Source organism: Zophobas morio, unplaced genomic scaffold (genome assembly GCF_036711695.1).
Source record: "Zophobas morio isolate AGI-343-1 ecotype UQ-CSIRO unplaced genomic scaffold, CSIRO_AGI_Zmor_V1 ptg000021l, whole genome shotgun sequence".
Classification (NCBI taxonomy): domain Eukaryota; kingdom Metazoa; phylum Arthropoda; class Insecta; order Coleoptera; family Tenebrionidae; genus Zophobas; species Zophobas morio.
The window spans coordinates 1,963,626-1,984,998 of NW_026972126.1; the positions used below are offsets into that span (position 1 = coordinate 1,963,626).

The following is a 21,373-nucleotide window of genomic DNA, read 5'->3' on the forward strand; positions in this document are numbered from 1 at the left end:
TGTAAAACCCAAAAAGGAAACCCTTTCGGCAGTTCTAGATTAATTTTAGACCAGAACCAGGATTTAAGTGCACATTGTTGGTTGCATACCTTGTTCAATTGTTGTGAATTGTGGTTTGTGTTTTTTTCTAGTAACTTTGATTATTCGTTAGTATTTGTTGTGATTTTGTAGCGCGCCACATTATTTAAATCTCTTACATACTGTTTATTTTATTTGTTGCTGAAGACTTTTTCAAACCAAGTTTGAAATATCAGGGTACGGATATTAATGTTATTCAGTTTTTTGAGGTTATGTGTATTATATTTTACAGGTATATATTTCGTGCTGATTTAGGAACAATGTTACGCAGACCTCCAACTACTGTAGAATTAAAGTTGGACGATATTCGTGAATACGAATATAAACGTCAGCAAATGGGCAAAGATCAAGAAAAGCAGTCGAAGAATTTTGGCGACACTCCACCACCATGGTCTGGTGGTCCGAAGTCAAAGGAAGAAATTTATTCACGAATCGGTTACGCACCAGAAAAACCAGTACAAATAAGAACCAATCTTTTATGAATCAATCATCTGTCTGTGTGTTTTTGAATAAAACCAAGAAATTGTTGTAATAGTTATAATAATGTATACTCACAATACACAGTTTATGTACAAAATTTACAGTAATATATAGACATCACAATGTTCCCTATATTATCATTTTGTAACGCTGGCTAACTTATACTTACAGCCTAAAGTACACTGTACAGAACATCTTAACGATAACTCAAAATAAGCTTAAAATAACAAATTAAACTATATTCACATATATATTACATCGTAATTTAAAAAATGATTGATTTTTCATTTAATCATATATGCTACATATTTATATATTATGTCTATATACCTTTTTATTATTTATATTAGCCATATTTTCAAACTACAAACGGGTAACGTTTAATTTGAAATGTACAGCTTTGCTGAAGCCGCAACAAAAAACTTTGAGATTGCGCTGCAAACAAATCATTTTCATACTTTCTACGAAATAAAGCCAAAAAAAAAAAAAACAACAAAGAAAAACGAAATAATATAAACACTCTGTTCATAGGTAGAAAGTATCAAAACAAGGGGATCTCATTAACATACTGAATCGAGTATGTTAATGAGACCAAAAATAAAAAAAAATATTCCAAGCACCAAAATCCCAAAGTTTAAAATTAAATTAACGGTCAACGTTCGCAATATACTTACAAATATTGTAAATATATTTCGAAAGTACAGTTCACAGATTTACGAAAATAAAAGATCTTTTAAACAAGAAAAATGTATACATAACTAAGTTCAATATGAGATCTTCTTAAATAGGTAGTAAGTTATTTTTAGCTTTTTATATTTTATTTTTAATAATAGTAAATAACGTTTGTCAAGAAATCACAGTGAAACTTTTAAATATATTTTTAAGTAATTCCATTTGGATAACGTCCACATTTCGAGATTTTACCAAAACAATTGGTGAGAGTAAGACACACATTGTGGTTATTAGTCAAATCCAGTCAATATCATGTTCTAAAGTGTTAAAGTGTAGTTGAAAATGAAATATTCAAATATAGGTATGCAACAGTCACATCGATGAAATTATGCTATCACACCGTAGTTATGACAATAAGTAAATGGGCGATGTCTGCCACTCTTTCGAGCAGATTCGGTGCTATCCTACGCAGATTTTCATTAACGAAGTCGCACGAAGGGAAAATATGCACGACGTAAGCCGGCTGGAAGAAAACGATATAAAAATCTATCAATCAATTAAATTTCAGAAACTTACAGGTTGAGTAGTTCCAGGAGCGGCAACGTTCACAATACCGGCAGCTTGTTTTTGTTGTAGGTAAGTGATGAAACCGCTGGTCAAGTTTGTTGATTGTTTAAGTACATCCACATGATCGTGTCCACACGGTAATGCCAACAGCATGCAGTGTTCGTTTTCCATCTGCAATAAAACGTAAGTTACATTTTCTATATTAACATTGAAAATTTATAATTAAACGCCGCTGTCACACAATCGTCTACAATTTGGTTTTTCCAGTTAATCACTTGCAATGGAAGATTTTAATTTTATGATATTAATTCTTTTTTTAATAATGATAATGATATATTTGCCCAGCAGAATAATATCCAATTATAGGACAAAATAAATAAATTAAATGACATGTAAGCATAACGATAAGTAAACTAAACTTAAAATTAACTTAGAAAAAAAAAAAAAATAAATAAAAAAAAAATACAAATATATAACTTAGACGTAATTCAGATTTCACATTTCAATTGCTCGCCGCACAAGACTTCGGTGAACTACAAATCTGTATGAATAAACTAATAATAAATAATAAAAAAAAATAATAATAATTAAATAATTAAATAAATTAAATAAATTCAGCCGTGTTTACTACTTCACATTTTATACCAGAGTATCATGTACCAGACCTTATTCTTATTTAAATATTGATTTTGCACAATTTATTAATTCAGTGTAGTTACACTGGACAATGTCACATGATTCGTCTAACTCATTCGCTAATTTCATCATTTTGTACGCAGGGGAGTTTATTAAAACATTGGTTTTGGCTCTTGGACATAAGAACATATTATGATATCTTGACTGAATTCTTGGAACAAAAAATATAATGTGAGATAACAGTTCAGGACAGTCAACATTCCCATGTAAAATTTTAAATAAGAATTTAACAGCAGATATTTTCCGACATTTTCCAATGTTGACATATTCTTGTGAATTAATAGCTTTGCTTGATCAAATCCTCTGCTGGGGAATCTACCAAATTTTACATTATACATATATTTAAGACACCGCCGTTGAACCTTTTCTAAACTGATACTTTGATTTGCGTAATTCGTGGACCATATTAATGAGCAATATTCTAATTTAGTTCTAATAAAGGCTTGAAATAGTGTTTTAATTGCATCAGCATTATTGAAACATGCGCACGTTCTTACTATAAATCCAAGTGTTTTGAAACTGCTTTGGGTGATTGTTTCTATATGATCAATAAATGTTAAACATTTATCAAACTGAACTCCCAAGTCTTTCACCGAATCTGCTCTCTCTATAATATGATCAGATATGGAGTAGTCATACAAAAACTTACTTTTCTTACGGGAATAAGACACTATCTTACATTTACGCAGGTTAAGTTCTAGACCATTAGCATTACAACGTTCCGCGATATTTAACAAATCTCTTTGTAACGTTAAACAATCGTTTATAGAATCAATTGTGCTAAATATTTTGATGTCGTCAGCGTATGATAAAGTTTTATTACCGATATGATTCGTTATGTCATTCACATATAGAAGGAAGAGCAAGGGACCTAATACCGAACCTTGGGGTACACCAGTTGGTTGATGAAAAAGCTTGGAGTTGAAACCATTGTAACATACAACTTGTTGTCTATTAAATAAATATGATTCAAAAAATTTGATGATGTTTTCACTGAAACCATAATAAGAGAGCTTGGAAATTAGTCTAGAGTGAAGTATCCTATCAAAGGCCTTGCTTATATCTAAGTATACACAATCAACTTGATGGCGTGTGTCTAATTTATCTGCAACATATTGACTAAAACACGATAAGTTGGTCAACGTTGAGCGTCCTGGATAAAAGCCATGTTGGTTGCTTACTATTATGGACTTTAACAAAGGAAATAACATATTATGTAAAACAATTTCAAAAACCTTCGAAAAAACAGACATCAGTGATATAGGTCTATAGTTTTTTATACATGTGTTGTCTCCAGATTTCAAAATAGGACTTATTTTAACAAGTTTCCATTCATCTGGAAAAGTACAAGTTCGTAACGATAATTTGAAAATATACGTTAGCGGACTAGCAAACACCGCCTTACAGTCTTTTACAACAAAACAGGGAATTTGGTCCAAACCTGAAGATACCTTTGGTTTTATTTGTGTTAGTGCTTTTTCAACGTCTGTAATTGTAATAATTTCGACGTCGTTAGCGAAAGAGTGCACGTTTCACGTTCATAATAGAAACGTACAGTTGTTATTAACAACGTTGCGTACACCTGTCTTTAAAATCACGCAAGTGGAAGATATTTTTACCATGGTAACCGATCATTTATTACAATAATATCTCTTCTGAATTAAAAAATTGGTCGAAAGTTGAAATGTGAAATTGACGCGACAATTAAAAAAACGGAGAAGTTTGAAAACACAAACACACACATTATTTACTTTTACAATTTTACTACAAATTACTATTTTTAACTTATTAAAAATTGCGAAACAGCAACTTTAAAAAAACAAACATTTTCCTAAATTGTAATTGATTCTATACAAGATGTTCCAGTTTACTTGTTATGTTATTAAGTGAATTTACGATTAACATTATATCGCCTTTGGTTCTTTCGGAAATGACATCAACTTTTTCTTTGCAAATAATTCTATTTTTTAATTCTATTTAATTTAATTAACGATAGTAAAAAATTATAGTTAATTCTAACTATAATTTTTTACTATCGTTAATTAAATTTTTTTGAGTGGTGCGCTAAGCCCGTAATTTTAAGTGTTGCATTTTTATCAGTGATTAAACACCTAGGCGTACGTATTTTAGTTACTAAAATGTTTTCTAATGTTTTTACAATTTAAAGAAAAATTACCAAGATGAGAGTGCATACCCGACTCCAAAACTTTTACAAACTCAACGTGTATTTTTCACACTATTGCATTTTTAAGATTATTCTTCTGATAAATAATATTTTCCTAAATGTACCGAATACATGCAGTTTGGAATCGGCGCAATATAATTTTAAGTATTTATTCACAATCGGTCAGTAATATGTGAAAAGTGGCGTATGTCTTTCCGGCTTAAAACGTAAAAAATTGTAATGGTGGTCGAGTTATAAATGTCAGTTTTTGCATTATTTTTTAAAGGCTATTTGAAAAGATTGTGAATAAAATATACAAACCTGGGGGAAAGTTTCATTCCCTTTTCGAGAAATAGTCACCTTGGGGCTGTCCCTCCCCTCCGTAAACTATCTTTTCTCTCGAAAGAATGAAACTTTCCACCTCGGCATATAATATGTATTATATTAATATGTCTTATTAAACCACACATTCTGGACACATGAGAATCATACCATGTTTCTGCGATTGGAACATTTTTGGATTTCCATTATTTTACACTATTTATTGACAACTTTCCAAATAGTTACATAAAAATAAAAAAACAGCGCCGTTACCTTATTTTTTATTTTTAATAATTTACTGATAACGCATAAATTGTTTAGCAATGAATTTTTTTGTGAAAGTATTTGAATTCAAAAATACTTTGTAGATAATTAAGCAGGAATCAGGGATCCATCATTACAATCCAGAAACAAAAGAAAAGAACGATCAAATGAATAAGTGGTTGATCCCAATCCAATCGACAAGGAATGTTTTCGCATCAATTTAGGTAGTAATAATTATGTTGGCACTACTTAGAATAGGATAGACCATGGTCAAGAACGTATTATTCTACAATTATCTTGGAATTGATTACTCTTAAATGTTCGCCAAATTTAACTCGTCAGACAAAAAAAAAAGACGCAATTCTAGTCAAATACGAGAATTAAGCAGTAGTAAGTGTGGACGAGTGATCTGTAGAACCAAAGTCTTTTTTAAAAAGGCTACTGTATGAGCATTATATTAATAAGTGTGCAGAGTTAATAAATAAAAATTTGTTTTTAAACAGAGCGTTTTCTACGTTAGATCTCTAACTCATTTCAGAAGCTTTTCTTCTAAAAAAAAGATAGATTCTTATTTTTTGGACATCCTATTCTAAATAAATTCTAAATAATATGACTAAGGAAACAGCAGCAGTGTTTTTGAGGCGTATTTTTAAAAATATTTATTCAATGATCGATCATGGTCAACGATGTAATTTTACAAACCACGTTTAAAAAATTTAGAACAGACGACAGACGAAACCTGAAAATTTGCCTGTTCGTATTCTAAGTTGTGGAACGTCGAGCAAAACATATTTATCGTACACTAAGATGACCGATTTTGTATAAATATATTACTATTGATATATGTATACAATAGGGTGATTCAAAAAAAAAAAAAATAATTTTTTTTTTCGTGTCAAAGAGGTTCAAAAGTTTCTTTTCAACGTAAAAAAATACCAGTTAAAAGTTGAGCTCTTAATATTAATATTAAGACCGTCCGCATCGCGTTTTTCTATTTCCCATAAGAATAACATGGGAAAATTTTTGTTTGCACCTTCTGATTTTTATTGCTAGCCCGTCGTGTGTCGTGAAAAAAATTCAATCACATATTTTTATAGAGAATTGAACGCTCTACAAAAAGTGTCTCCTATGATTTTGCGAGAAACCTGACTATGATTTTTTTAACCCACTGATGCTGAAAATGTTCGGAAAGAGTTTTACTGGCCTTATTATAGCATAAAATTATAAACAATTACTGTTTAAAAAACTAAATTTAAAATGTGTATAAATTTTTGTGGTGATTTATTCCAATAAGACCATCAAATTTATTGTAATGCATCAAAAACGTCAAAATTTGGATAAATTTAACTTTAGCCTAAAATAACTCTTCAACTATCAGGTTTCTCGCACAATCATAGGAGACACTTTTTGTAGAGCGTTCAATTCTCTATAAAAATATGTGATTGAATTTTTTTCACGACACACGACGGGCTAGCAATAAAAATCAGAAGGTGCAAACAAAAATTTTCCCATGTTATTCTTATGGGAAATAGAAAAACGCGATGCGGACGGTCTTTATATTAATATTAAGAGCTCAAATTTTAACTGGTATTTTTTTACGTTGAAAAGAAACTTTTGAACCTCTTTGCACGAAAAAAAAATTATTATTTTTTTTTAATCACCCTAGTTCAATGTTTCGCTATTAAATAATCGTTATTTAGATAATTGTTCATCAATTTTGGGGGGAGAGACAATGATCTTATTAAAATTTAGCTTAAGTAGAGGTGTAAAAACTTTACTGGATAGCCAGTAAAATTTTTACTGTTAAGAGTTAAGAGACATTTTTAAGTTGAACACAGTGACTTGATAAATTGATGTTTACAAGTGAGGAACAAATAATAGCTATTTACGATATTAGACCGGTAACATTTTTATGACCGCGCCAATACTTTACAGGGCGAGCCGTAGGCGAGACTTGTATGTTTGGCAAGGCCATAAAAATTCTACCCCCCTGCATATTGTACACGATTTTTTAGGATACTGCAACAATTTCAAAAATTCATGAAAACAAAAATTTTATCCGATATGTCGCCTCGGTTGAGGTGGCGCATAAAGTGAAAATCATCGCATGTGTGCTGGTTTGTTGCTAAGGTAAAGACAGTAAACAATAAAATTTCATAAATTTAATTTTTGCATTAAAATGGTTTTGTACCAAAATTCTTCTCCAACTGCGATTGCGGACGAAATTGTAGATAAAGTAAACAGCGCCAGATCGAATCTTCTGTCAGGAAAGTCTTTGGGAAGATATTTAAAAGAATATAAGACATTTTGTACTTGGCGGGAGAAAAATCACATTGTTCGAGTTGAACGCTTGCCTATTTTGAAGATAATTATAAGAATTTAATGTGGTCTTACTTTTCCATGATAAGGAACTGGCTACAAATTTATGAAAAGGTGGCCATAAAAAGGTAAATATTTATAATTGTTTTTTTGATAATAAATGACCAGGATTGACCTCGCTATGGAGAATTATACCAATATATCAAGAGGAAAATGGTCCATCATACACCAAAAAAATCAAACGTATTGTCTCACGATGAAGTAGTACAATTTTTGAACGAAGCCAACGATGGCAACTACTTATTGATGAATGTCATTTTAATTATTGGTATTTTTGGCGGAAGAATTGGTTAATTTAACCAATCGATGACGATGTGGAAATTTGATAAAAGTATGTCTCCCAAAGACTAAAACTGGAATAAGCCGCTCTTTCGTGATAACCAAAGAAGCGGAAGGATGTCAACTCTGCGTGTTGATTAGGAAGTATATATCCTTGCGGCCTGCTAATATGACCAATAAACGATTCCTACTAACGTACAGAAATAAGAAGCGTGTGGCACAAGTTGTCGATGTCCATACTGTGGGTAACGTCCCGAAAAAAATTGCAGAATATTTAGGAGTTCCAGAGAGTGAGAAATTTACTGGACATTGTTTCCGTCGTTCCAGCGCAACCCTTTTGGTAGAAGGAGGTGGAGATCTCAGCACCCTCATGACTCACAGAGGCTGGAAATCCTCGTCCGTGCACGCAGTTACATAGGAGATTCCAACAGAAATATTGCTTAGAAAATTTTGGGTTCATCTAACGGAAACGGATCTCTTGCACTTAGCGAGTTATCTTCAGTATCTCATGTGAATGCAAGCCCGAAAAAAGATCAACCCAGTGAAGAAATTAATTTGTCACCAGCGAATACTTGTTTCAGTAATATTAGTAATTGTATTTTTAATATCTATGTAAGTAAGTGGAATTGTTTGTTCAGATAATAAATTTGTTAAATGTTTATTGTCAAATTAGTTTGAACCGGTCGTTGTCAACTACTACTGGTCTAGGCCGGTAAATTTTAGCTACTGCACTTGTTTGTAACAATGTAAACGTTAGTTACTAAAGCAGTATCCTAAAAAATCATTCAAGAGCGAATCCATTTCATTCTGTAAGATATTTAAACCCCAAACTGTAGATAATTATCTGAGCGAATTCAAACTTGTTGGGACGAAATCAATCAAAATCATTTTCGAAATTTAATACACTCAATGCTAAATAGACTAGCTCAAGTCATTTCCCAAAACGGAGCTTATAACCAAGCACTAAATTATTGTCAGCACTACGTACATATGTTACTTGAAATCACAATTTTGTCCAAGCGTATGTGTAATAAATTTGTGTGTTAATTTTACTCTTATTTTGTCTTAGGTCTTGGAATAATAATGCAATTACAAGTTTCTTTAATTTTGCTTATAGTTATGATCTCTAAATTATATAGACACTCCATAATACTATATTAGCCCAATTTATAATAGCAAAAATTATTAGAAAACGAACATAACAGTTGTACGCTTTTTCATTGAATGCGACTTGTACAATACTTACAGGTGTTTTTTAGATTTTATGACAGTGAAGTGACATTGACGTCCAAGATTTTCTGGACCCGAATATGTAAATAAAAAATTTCACCAAACATCACAAAAACCGTAGAGATACAATGAAATCGTTTTTAATAATTAAGAAGAAAAATTGGTTTAAGGATTAACAGAACTTCGCCCGCTCCTGAAGTACATACAATAGAATACAGCTTCTTTGAATATATTTTTTTTTCATTGTAGGGGTTACAAGTCGAAATAAAGTTATGTATGGATTGTTAAAGTACAAGTAAAGGCAAAGATGCATGCTAAGAGTGTAGTCATCAATTTTGCACGTTGCTTTAATAAACTTTATGATTATAAAATAAACAATAAATTCATTGCTACAAAAACATGTTTCGAAGATTTAGGAGTTATATTTGATGCAAAACTTCATTTTAATAGCCATGCTAATAACTTAATTGAGAAATCTTACATTCTTATAAATCATTAGGTTCCGTCTTGAAAAACTGCAAAGAAATAAGTGATATAAAATCACTTTATAATTCAATCAATTAATCTATACTCAAATACTGCTCTCTTGTGTGGTTTCCTCATTATAATCACAAAAAATTGTATTAAAAAAAGTGCAAAGCAAATTTGTAAAAGTCCTTGTTGGCGCTTCTGGCGGACATACCTGTTCTGTCCCCTGTACCCGCAAGGGCCTCCTCTTTGAATGCAGGGTATTTAGGGCCACCAGGTAAATTCGTAGACATTCATCATTCATTCATTCATTCATCAATCAATCAATCACTCACTCAACATTCATTTCTGGACCAAACGGTCATATACATTCCATCATTCATCTTTTCTCACTTGTTCGTTATTCTTATTCAGAACTACAACTTCAACTTCACAAGTCTGGAAAAAATGGCCAAATAGAAACTGTTCCCAGGATAATTATTACTTCTATGTTCAATACGGAATCATTACAAAGCAGAAAAATAATTTCAGCTGCATTGTTTTTTCATAAACTTGTAAATAACAAAATTGATAGAATTTTGTATTCCTGTGTTCATTTTTTATTATTTCAAAATAGTTTTATTAATGAGAAGTGATTGCAATGTAAATTTTCAAAGTATTAGAGCATCTAGGTTGGCCTTAAAAGATAAGTACAGTAAGAGGTTACTCTAGCGAATTAGGTAAATTTAATGTTCATTTTTATTTTAGAGCTATGAAGATGGATTAGGAATAATTTAAATTTCACTTTGATTTATCATTAAAATATGTGGTTAGCATTACTTTGTAGTGATTATGGTAGAAATAGATACTACTATAGCCCCTAGAAATACATAGTAGCATCATTCATTGTTGTACGAGTGGAGCAAATGCAGTTGGTAACGCAAAAAATTCCCCTGGTTTGGAACCAAATTTTGTCAGCAGAGAGTTGACTAATAATAATTATTAAATAAAATTTGATTGATTAAATTTTATATTTTATGAATATTTATCTAATCAACGCATTTTTAAATTTTATTCAAATCGAAAATCCAAATTTTGTGTATAAACTGCAAACTTTAAATCCAATATAAAAGTTAAATGATATTTCTACAATACATTTTTTAGTTGTTTTTTTTTTAAGCAGTACATTTACAAGTATTCTCCATTTACAAATTTAATATCATTACTCTTGGTTAATAAATAAAAAAGTTATTCGAGGTGTCTCTTTTCAGCTGACTCGCTGTACACATTTTAACAAATTCGTTACATAGCATAGTGAATCAAATGACGTGCGAATTTCATATAAAAAACCTATAAAACGATAGGTACATACGTACATTCGCGATTTTTATGTTTTCAAAATGTCGCATGAATAAAACTTTTTCTAATAAAAACGCTTTTTATTACATCGTACAGAGCTATTATTATAGCAATCTTGGATTAAAGTACTTTAGAATCTTTAGATGGTTAAACCATAACATTAAATCAAGCAATAATCATTTAAAAGTAATACATGCATAAACAAACAGTTTCAGGCACAAACCTGTGTGAAACTTCAGCTTTGTTGTATTTTCTTCTGTTTAATAATTTTTAGGAACGATAACTCACCTGCATTTTTCTTGCAACTCCTTCCACTTGAGGTGGTTCTAATCTCATACGCTGAAATATTCGTAGAGGCGGTGTCGATCCATCAGTGTTCTTCGGCAAGCTACATTTAGCCACCGAATCATTTCCAGAAACGAAGTACATCTGCACAGCGGCTTGATCATTCTTTAGTGCTAAGAGACCTTGCCACATACATGGATATTGCTACGGACGAAACAAAACCCATTAGAACCTTTCTCATTACAAGCCATAGGAATTACCTTCAGAAGCGTGAAAAGACTTTCAGCTTGTGCTGGAACCTGACTGGCGTGAGGAGGCGTAGCCGCTTGCAGCCCCCTTTGACTAGTTGGAGCATCAACGCCCATATGTCTCGCGACGGCTCCCATTAGGTTACCTGCAGCTCCTAAACCTGCTCCAATCGCCAAACCGTGATTCGACAGAGGCCTATCTGGCAAATGGGTGGATATGGGTCTTTCGGAAGTACCCAAACTGCCTATGTGGGCCGACAAGGCCGAGTGACTACTTAAAGGCCTGTCAGGCTGCGTATGGCCACTCATGGGTCGTTCCGGTGCTCCTAAGGCAGCCATATGAGAAATGGATCTGTCGTTAGCCAAGGCTGTCAGAGATCCATGACTAGTTAAAGAACGATGAGCTGGAGGTGGTTCAGCTGTCTGTTCGTAGAATGGGCCTGGGCCTGTAGAATGGTAGTGCTGCATCCTAGGCGTGTGCATGTTGTACACTTGACCCACTTGGGGAGAATCTGATAAAGATAATTGATAGAAATTGGTATTAAATGCAGTTTATTTCCAATATGCGGAATTTGCATAAACGATTGACTGTTTTGTAATTACTCATATTAAGTCTATTAATTAAAATAAAAAATATATGAACAGGAGTATTAATTTCGACTTAGACGGTTAAGTTAATGATGAAAAAATGATGTACTCTTCTTGGTCGGGATTTTTACGACCAACTGATTCCGGTTAACAAATTTGCCAAAAATTTAGCTTTCGATTGCCTTCTGTTGCTTTTGAAATTCCAACTTACTCCCACAAAGAACAAATGAATAAATGAAATACAACCATCAGTTATTGGAAGTAAAGGATCTAGTTATGCATGCTAACGAAATGAGTGTTAATGAGATGAAATTACCTGTAGTCCGGTCGTGGGGTGAGTGTAGACTGTGGGGAACAACTGCTGTTCGACCTGTTAGGGCCAAACCGACTGAACCTGGTCGACGTAGTTCAAAAGGAGGCAACGTGTCGGGTGCTTCTTCACCTTCTTGTCCGTCTCCTGACTTCTCGAGGCCGCCACCCACCATTGGAGATCTGAAATAAGTTTTGAATAAAAAGATTTTCAAAATTTATAGCGGTACTTTTTGGTATTCAGTTTAGAAAAATATGTTATACACAAGATCGCTCAAAAGTATGAAATCTCTTAAATATTACAACTGCATGGGTTTCCAAGAATTTGAAACCTAAAGGATGTAATTATAATAATTGTTACAGATTTAGCCATTGTAGGTATGTCCGCTATGGTGTAAATTGGCAGCATCTTATCATAGAAAGAAAAAAAAAATTAGAAAAGTTCTACTACTAGATCTACGTAGTAGTAAACTACTTATTATTTTTTTTATTTTAGGCAGTACGCTGAAAAAGACATAACATTCAAGTTGCAGAAGTTTTTCAGGAATAATTCAACTTGATTTTTTTATGGTAATTTGTGTCGAATTGAACAGGAGAAAGAAATAAATATTTCTTTCCAACTTCAATATGTATCACTTGTCAGACAAAAATGAGAAACTTAAGACTTATTTTTTTTTGTGAATAATAAAACAAGTATTTTAACAATATTAACCAGCAAATGAGTGATGGAAGACTAAATCTTATTTAAAAATAAAGCAATCGCCGAGAAAGATTTTTACTTTAGATCCTTGAATTTTTTTTGTATATTTTACGTGTTTTGCCAAAACTTTAAGAAAAAACTTAGCTTCTGCAACAGTTCCTGAAATATTTAATCAGTTCCATACTTTTGAACAGCAAATCTGCAATATTAACAAAAAAAAAATCCTACGTTGACGATGAAAAGTTAAGTTTTTTATATTTTTGTGTCCAGAAAGTGTTAGTTTTTTTTGTAGTTTTCAAAAATGACAAAATATATTCAAATATAATATGTCACTGAAGCCTGAAGAAAGCTTTTTTTCCATCGTTTTCGTTGATTCACTCTCCTTTCAAGTCTGAGGGTACAGCATGACAAGCACCCGATATTTTTACAGGTTTAAATGGCAGATTTGAATATTTTTCCATAAATATAAATAAATGGAACCAAAATTCTTTCATTATCAACTGTAATCAGTAAGACATATTTCTGCGCATCACTTCGGCAACTTGTATACTTCCCATAGTCCCGTATGTAATTATTATAGCAAATTGAATGGACGACACAGTGATATTTTTATAAAGATTTTTTTACTATGCAATAACGATTGGAACAAAGAAATACCAGATATGATAGGAAGGTTGTCGGAAAGGTAGATAAGTGGGTGCCTATAGAGTTATCGGGTACTCTAGGACCGCTAGCGCCAGGAAAGTCGACGGTCCACTGTGAACTACGGAGTCCAATATTCCTAATGATGAACGTCTGTGATTTGCGTAAAAGCTGGTTTACACTATTCGATTTTCGTATTCGACTTGCATTTCGACCTCATTCAACTCCCAATTTGTCTGTTTACACTTCTCGATTCTGCATTCGACTACATTCGACATAGCAACGTTCTATCTTTCGTTCGAGTTCGCATTCGATATTTTGCAGATAGAACGGTGTCTATTTTCGTTCGATTTTCCTTTCGAGAATTTTGCAGCGCATGCGCAAATAATGCTCAACCCATCAACGATCAGCTGACGAGACGTCATGAATTATTATATCTAGGCATGCTTATTTATTAATGTTTCCACTTGCACAAACTCAATTACCAGAAAAATGCAACAAACTGAGGTACTGAGGCAACAATCTAATAATAAATACATCACCTTAATGCAATGCAAGCAGAATGACAGCATTTTGATAGATTTCTAATTTTTGACAGCACCATCGAACTTAAAAATCTAATGCCATTTCTATTGAAACACCACCTGTTGATTTTGCTTAAAATTTAGCAATTGGTGATAGCTTTCGGTTAATTGACAACGGCTTTTAGTTAGAAAATTGTCTGAATATGAACGTTGCCAAATTTACGATTAACAAACAAGTCTGTACCTGAGAGCGCAAAGTGCATAACTCCATTTTTACATAAAATTGGATAAACGGGTATTTTTTGCTAAAAAATGTTGACGCTTTTTTGTCTAATTCAGGTATTTACATTTTTTTATTTGTTATATTCAATATTTTGTATTATATATTTAGAATAAGCTAATAATTTGTCTGGTATGTAAAACGAGCCACAAATAATTGCTCTCACTGAAAACTGACAATTTGGAGTTACGCACTTTGCGCTCGCAGGTACAGAAGTGGTGTTTCAATAGTAATGGCAAAGACTATATGTAAAGACAAAACGATTTTGAATTCGAGATCTTATTCGATGGTCTCGAATGAAAAAATCGAATCAAAAAGTCGAATACGAAAATCGAATAGTGTAAACTACAGTGGCTTTATTAGAGACAGTGGCGACAATAGGCCAGATAGACGCCATGATGAGGCTAATGTGAATTGGTGGTTGCATAAGTTAAACAGTGACCACAGATTACGGATACCAGATAGTTCACTCAGCTGTCGGCACTTTGAAATCGGTGTCCCGAGATTTCAAGCGGTATTCACGCTACTACGCACGCTCTACCAAAATTGGTTCGCAAGCTTTGAATTTAAAAGCACGGCGGTCAGAGAAAAATTACAGCGATGATGCAAGGGATGAGGTTCTAAGTGAAGAAAAAACGAACAAAATACTTATTTGCCTTACACAAAATGATTTATGATTATTACAAATGCTTAACATTTCACAATTTCCTCTGAAAAGAATTGCGGACACATGCATCGGCATTAAAAAATTTTAGAGCGTAAAAAACACGTATTCTCGAATATAGTGCTAACAAGAAAGTGGTGTTAAAATTTTTGCATGGTGAATAAACGTAACCTCTTTAACTATACGGCTTAAAGGGTTACCGAAAGTTAAAAGAATTGAAAGGCATAGTTAATGAAATTTGCTGCGCTTGCCTTTCTGAATTTTGTTGTTACAGTTTTCTAATCTGCTCGTCTTTATAGTGATCTTCGATTTTTGGTGGTTATTTAAGACTGAAACGAGTTTAAAGGAAAAGAAGGAAAAATGTTTTATTCTCTTATTCATTTACAAAATCAGGCATTATAGACAAGATATATTTACTAAACGATACCATAATACAGTTTAATGCAGGTAGGTATTTATTTAACTAATTTTCTGATTATTTTAAAACTTTTAAAAAATCCCTTCGTAACCAAAAAACGTAGAAATTAATCCTTGTAATGTTATTTATTCCCTGAATTATTACCTAAACTTTTATTTTTATATCTGCTTCATTGTAAATATTATTTTGCGTGTTAATCTGTCGAACCAGTTTCAAAGAGATTTAAAAGTGCTGAACCAATTTTAGTGTCATGCGCACGGAAAATTTGCGGACAGTTACGCCCACAAGTGAACCATCTGGTATCCGTAATCTGTGCAGTGACAACTGGTAGATGGGCAACCTAAAATACATTCTTTCCATTTTTATTTCTCCTAATTACCTATTCTATTCATTTTGTACCTTTTTTTTGCCGAATTTGTGCATCCAACGGCAGCACATCCCGACATTTTAAAAAACTTTATTAAAATGATAGCAATAACAGATTTTAAGTTTTTACAAATGTCAAATTTGCCTCTTAATGGCTAATCAAAAACGAGAGCACCATTGTCGCCACTGTCTCTAATAAAGCCACTGTAGTGTAAACCAGAGATATGTAAAAGACTAGATACAGATATTTAATGTTCTCGTGGACATACGTTTAGGCCCAAGATGTCATTGTACGTTTATATCTCCCTCTTTTTCTCTAGCACGTATAGTGGTATACTATTTCCAGCGATAGATTGGAAAATTTTGAATTCACAATCGCCAACCGGAGAATCCAAAATATACTAACATTATACGCTTAAAGCAGTTAAAGAGTTGTAGTTTAAGTTGGCAACCAACGTTCCTTTTCCCGCGCAACGAATTTCCTACGCCTCTATGCCTGCGCCAGTCGGCCGGTTTCGTTTAACCTGTGTTTTGGTCGATCAGCTAATTGACGTTAATTTAAAATTTTGGTTCAAAAAGTTAAAAAGTGTGTTTTTTGCGTTTAGCGTTTGTGTTTTTTTACTTGTTTTGATTTGTTAGGTATGATATTAATGATATTATAGACCTTTGTGCTGTTTTTTGTATAGTGGCTGAAGTTTGGACATTTTAGGTTAAGTTGTTTGTGTCAAAAAACGTTTCATATGGACCCCATGGGGGACATTACGAATAAAATTCATAATTACGCAAGAGTGAGTTGTTGATTTATTCTGTGCAATCATTATATACCATTATATTTTGTAGCCCTCTTCAACCCGGTGCAGTATGACTGTTGTTGACAACATCGTGGCACAGAAAATGATTGCCAATGCGTATTCATCTTTCAAGAAGGAAAATTTTAATTTAAGATGCCCTACAGAGGTTGTTACTTCAATATAAAGTACATACTGTTATTCGAAGTGTATGTTCCAGTATAGATAATATTGTCTGTTGGAAATAAATTGTGTTATTATTAAAAGTAATTTTACGTAGTTCAACATTATTTTCAAATTTCCTTATATTTCAAACATATTTCAAATAAAGCGCCTTTGGCACTACTTTTTATAGCGGTCTATTTGGTGACTTTTCTGTCAGCTAATCTATCGGTGGAAATACTATAACCCGATATCTAAAGGTCTCGTTCTGTACGGCGCAACCAATCAGTTGGCGCAACGTTTGTCGTTGATACCGTTCTTGTGTTTGTGTCGGTCCCTGTCAGACCACTTAGACTGTGGGTGGTTATGATTATTTATAATTGCCGCCATCAGAACGGGCCAATAACAAGACAACCACCTTTTAGAGAGTGATCGATGTAGCCTACACTTGGCAATCCATAGTACTGGTGCTGATATAGAAAAGGATAGGCGACACAAAGTATTGCTACTCTTAGATCATAGATGTTGGCCCTAGATCGGGAAAGCTATAACCACATCTGTCTTTTACATATCTCTGGTGTAAACTAGCTTTAAGATCGCCCGACTTGTGAAAAGGGAAAATTCCAAAAGATGTCACCTACTTTGCTACTTACAGGAATCTGTAATTTGTACTGTTTGCGCAAAATAGGCAAAATCAACTTTCAAAAGTTTAAAACAATTTAAATTGATTATAACGGCCAATTCAAATGATCAACGCAAATGTCACGTTTTGAATTTTTGTAACCGTCATTTACTTATACTGTTTAAAATATAGTTAGTAATCATCAGTGACGGTTTATGCTTAAAATTTACACCCCAATAAAAGGTACTGCTCTGTTCCTGCTTGTAGAGCAACAAAACATGCTTGTGATCTTACAATCATGCATGTCTTCCCTACCAATCCTTTGATCAAAAGGTTGTGGTGTAAGAAAATTGTCAATGTTACAGGTACATTGTCCAGAGTTTCTTTTGAGAGGTGCGAGTTATTACCACTAAAATAATTATAGGTGACAACTGATTTAGTCGTTTGTGGTAAACATTTTGAGCCAAGTTGTTATTTAGAAAAACAAAAGACTTAAACCCGGCTCTGTTCCCACATTGTTCCTGCTTCCTGCATAGTTTCAAGTCATCAGTATCTGTTCCCGCGTTATCTTTGCATGGTTCCAAGTCACCTTTACTTGTTTCTGTTTCTTCAACATCAATGACAAGTACGGAATGTAAACCTGAGTTTAACTTCCCAATTCTTGGAACACACATTCCGATAAGAGTGCAAACAGTTCGGAGGAAACCTTTACTATCATCTGTCCCTTTGTACATCCAATGCTATGGCGTTTTTATTCTCTTGACTATGACCAAAACATAACATCGATACCGATTATACACTGACTGACAAAAAAAAACAGCCACCCTGAAAAATTTCGCAAAACCACTTTAAAAATTAATAATTTAACTATAATATAAACGCAGAATTAAATTGAATTTAACAAAATAAGAGAAATAGACCAAGTACGATATTTTCTTAATTAAAACAATAAAGGTGGCTGTTGTTGTAAACAGCGTTTTTCAGCATTTGATTATAAGTTTGGCAGTTAATAAATGTTTTCACGCGAAAACAATGCTATTAACTTTTACAGATGTCTCTCAAATTGTCGCTCTGTTTCTGTTATTTTGTTAAATTAAATTTAATTCTGCGTTTATTTGTCTTTTTTTTACTAATTTATACATCATGTGTCAATAGTGAATGGTTCTTTAAACGAAAAAACTAAATAACGATCACTAGTTAAATTAATAATTTTTAAAGTTCGGTTTTGCGAAATTTTTCAGGGTGGCCGGTTTTTTTGGCGGTCAGTGTATTATAAAATTGATATTCGTGATAGATATGTCAAAACTCAAGCCGGCATTACAGTTTCCATTTTTCCGTGACGCTAGCGCCACCATCTGTCATTTTTAACGGATTGGAGAGACTTGAAAGAAATCAACGAAGACGACGTTTTTTTTCAAATTAGAAAAAGTAAGTTATACCATTGTATTTTAAGAATCTGTGACAGCAATATCTGAAAGAACTGAATCCAACTCTCCAGAAAAATATTGAAAAACAATGAACAGTTTCTCAACAGATTCCATATTTTTGATGTATTTGAGATATAAATTAAGGGAAGAGACTTCAAATGTTAAGGGACGGCTCTCTGTATTTTTTTGAAGTTTCATAAACTGAACAGCAAAATTCTGGAAATTCTTGTAAGCTGAAACGATTGTTATGTAAAAAATTGTTCCTATATCAACAAACTGATATACACTGACCGGCAAAAAAACCGGCCACCCTGAAAAATTTCGCAAAACGACTTTAAAAATTATTAATTTAACTAGTGATCGTTATTTTATTAAAAATCATTCACTATTGACACAGGATGTACAAATTAGAAAAAAAAGAAGACAATTAAACGCAGAATTAAATTTAAATTAACAAAATAACAGAAACAGACCAAGTACGATATTTTCTTAAAAAAAAAAAAAATAAATAAAAAATAAAAAAAAATAAAGGAGGCTGTTGTTATAAACAGTGTTTTTCATCATTTGATTATAAGTTTGGCAATTAATAAACGTTTTCAAGCGAAAATAATTCCGTTAACTCTTACAGACGTCTCTCAAAGTGTCGGTCTGTTTCTGTTATTTTGTTAAATTAAATTTAATTCTGCATATAATTGGTTTCTTTTTTTCTGCTAATTTATCCCTCATGTGTCAATAGTGAATGGTTTTTTAATAAAATAACGATCACTAGTTAAGTTAATAAGTTTTAAAGCTTGGTTTTGCGAAATTTTTCAGGGTGGCCGGTTTTTTTGCCGGTCAGTGTATATTAGTAGAAAAAAGAAGTTTACGAATACGATTCTCCAGTAAATGTTAAAAACAAAATATATTATATTTACAAATTAAAACTTTAACAAAAATTATCTGTTTGTAAAAAAATATATGCGTTTCCTTCGACAGGAATTAATCTATCAAATAATAATTTAGGGTGCAATTAAGTCAATCAGTTCTATTTGGTAGTATTAATTTGTCTAATTTGTATGTAGTGGTACTAATCGGTAACGTCTTATGTGAGTTCACTATGAGTAAAACTAATGTAGAACTATCGAGAAATGTCTCAATGGTAGATCCTATCTGAGTACACTTCTCGGAGTATTCCAGAATCGACAATTTGATTTACAGTGTCGATTCTGGAATATTCCGAAAAGTGGACCCAAGTGAATTATAAAAATTAATTTTCGAAATAAAAATCTTTTAACCATGCAAGCGATAATGAAGTTTGTTACAAACTGTATGCTAAATTAAAAAAATAAAAAATTAAACTGATTAATCCAAGGGACTGTTTCACCAAACGGCCTGTACAAAAATGTTTCTATTTTTTAACGTTACACCATTTGCCAATTATTTGTAGACAGTTTTATACAAAATAAAGTTGTTACCATTAGCGCCACTGATAATATTAAAAAAATATTATGAAAACATGACGTTGCTAAATACAAAGACAGTATAGTCGACAACTCGTCGCTATTTTTTTTACACAAAATTCTACACATGAAAATGACTCATAATAGCTACGAATTAATTAGATCACTTTAAAACATGTTAACGTAAAATATTTGCAATCTCTAATCCTTTATCTGACAAAAATTATTTTTTTGGCGTAAACTCATCGTAATTTATAATCGTTTTGAAAAATGTGAAATCGTTAATTGAATTTACCCCTTTTTTGCTGATTGGAAAAACATAATATGTACTCTGAAGATTATTGCCATCACTTTCACCGTATTTCCTTCGAATTTTTGTTACACTTTGATTCTACTAAATCAGCAATCTAACAAATGTTACCAAGTTTGTTTCGACTTTATGATACAAAAAAATCGTCAGGTTTTTGGTTGAAGTTTTTAATTTTACTGTAGGAAGACGATTAACATGAAGACGTAGGTTATCCGAAAATGACTAACACAATTACTGTTAACACTGTTTTTGACGCAGCTTGTTAGATAAACTCGGTCTGCAACTACAGTTTTCAAAGTAATATCAAAATCATACCTTGGCAGATGATAGGGTTGCGGTCGCATGTATGGATACGGCATTACATGAGGATGCATATAGTGACCTGGTGGCAAATCGTGTGGAGAACGTAATGGAACAGCTCCCGGAGGAAAATGTGCAATGGCGTCGCCCTGAAATGCAAACAAAAACATGAAGAAAACCAATTATTTTTTCAACTAATAATTCAAGCACAGCGACGCGACACACAAGAATGCAACATTGCAAAAAAATCACCTGAGGTGATGGTGAATTTTGGTGAGCCGGTGGAGGAAAATTATACGAATTCCCGTCTCCATGCTGCATGTTAGTAAAGAAACCAGTCCATTAGTCACAATTATTTAAGCTAA

At 32.6% G+C, this 21,373-nt stretch overlaps 1 protein-coding gene and 1 long non-coding RNA gene across 6 annotated transcripts in view; one reads left to right on the forward strand and one right to left on the reverse strand.

Moving 5' to 3' along the window:
* Positions 1-601: 601 nt before the first annotated feature.
* Positions 602-21,373, reverse strand: part of LOC135131903 (protein split ends-like) — a 139,427-nt gene continuing 118,655 nt past the window's right edge. For 4 of the 5 annotated variants that reach the window (XM_064059762.1, XM_064059760.1, XM_064059763.1 and 1 more), the window contains 7 exons: positions 21,261-21,323; positions 21,024-21,157; positions 12,374-12,549; positions 11,482-11,981; positions 11,225-11,425; positions 1,807-1,968; positions 602-1,753 (listed from right to left, as the gene is read on the reverse strand). In XM_064059762.1, coding sequence (XP_063915832.1) covers positions 1,625-1,753; positions 1,807-1,968; positions 11,225-11,425; positions 11,482-11,981; positions 12,374-12,549; positions 21,024-21,157; positions 21,261-21,323 — 1,365 coding nt within the window. In that variant the 3' untranslated portion in view covers positions 602-1,624. The remainder of the gene's footprint in view (positions 1,754-1,806; positions 1,969-11,224; positions 11,426-11,481; positions 11,982-12,373; positions 12,550-21,023; positions 21,158-21,260; positions 21,324-21,373) is intronic. The other variant, XM_064059761.1, reaches the window with a different exon arrangement.
* Positions 16,296-16,931, forward strand: LOC135131906 (uncharacterized). The gene is made up of 3 exons (XR_010280939.1): positions 16,296-16,599; positions 16,670-16,748; positions 16,801-16,931. It is a non-coding gene; the product is annotated as an uncharacterized LOC135131906 (long non-coding RNA).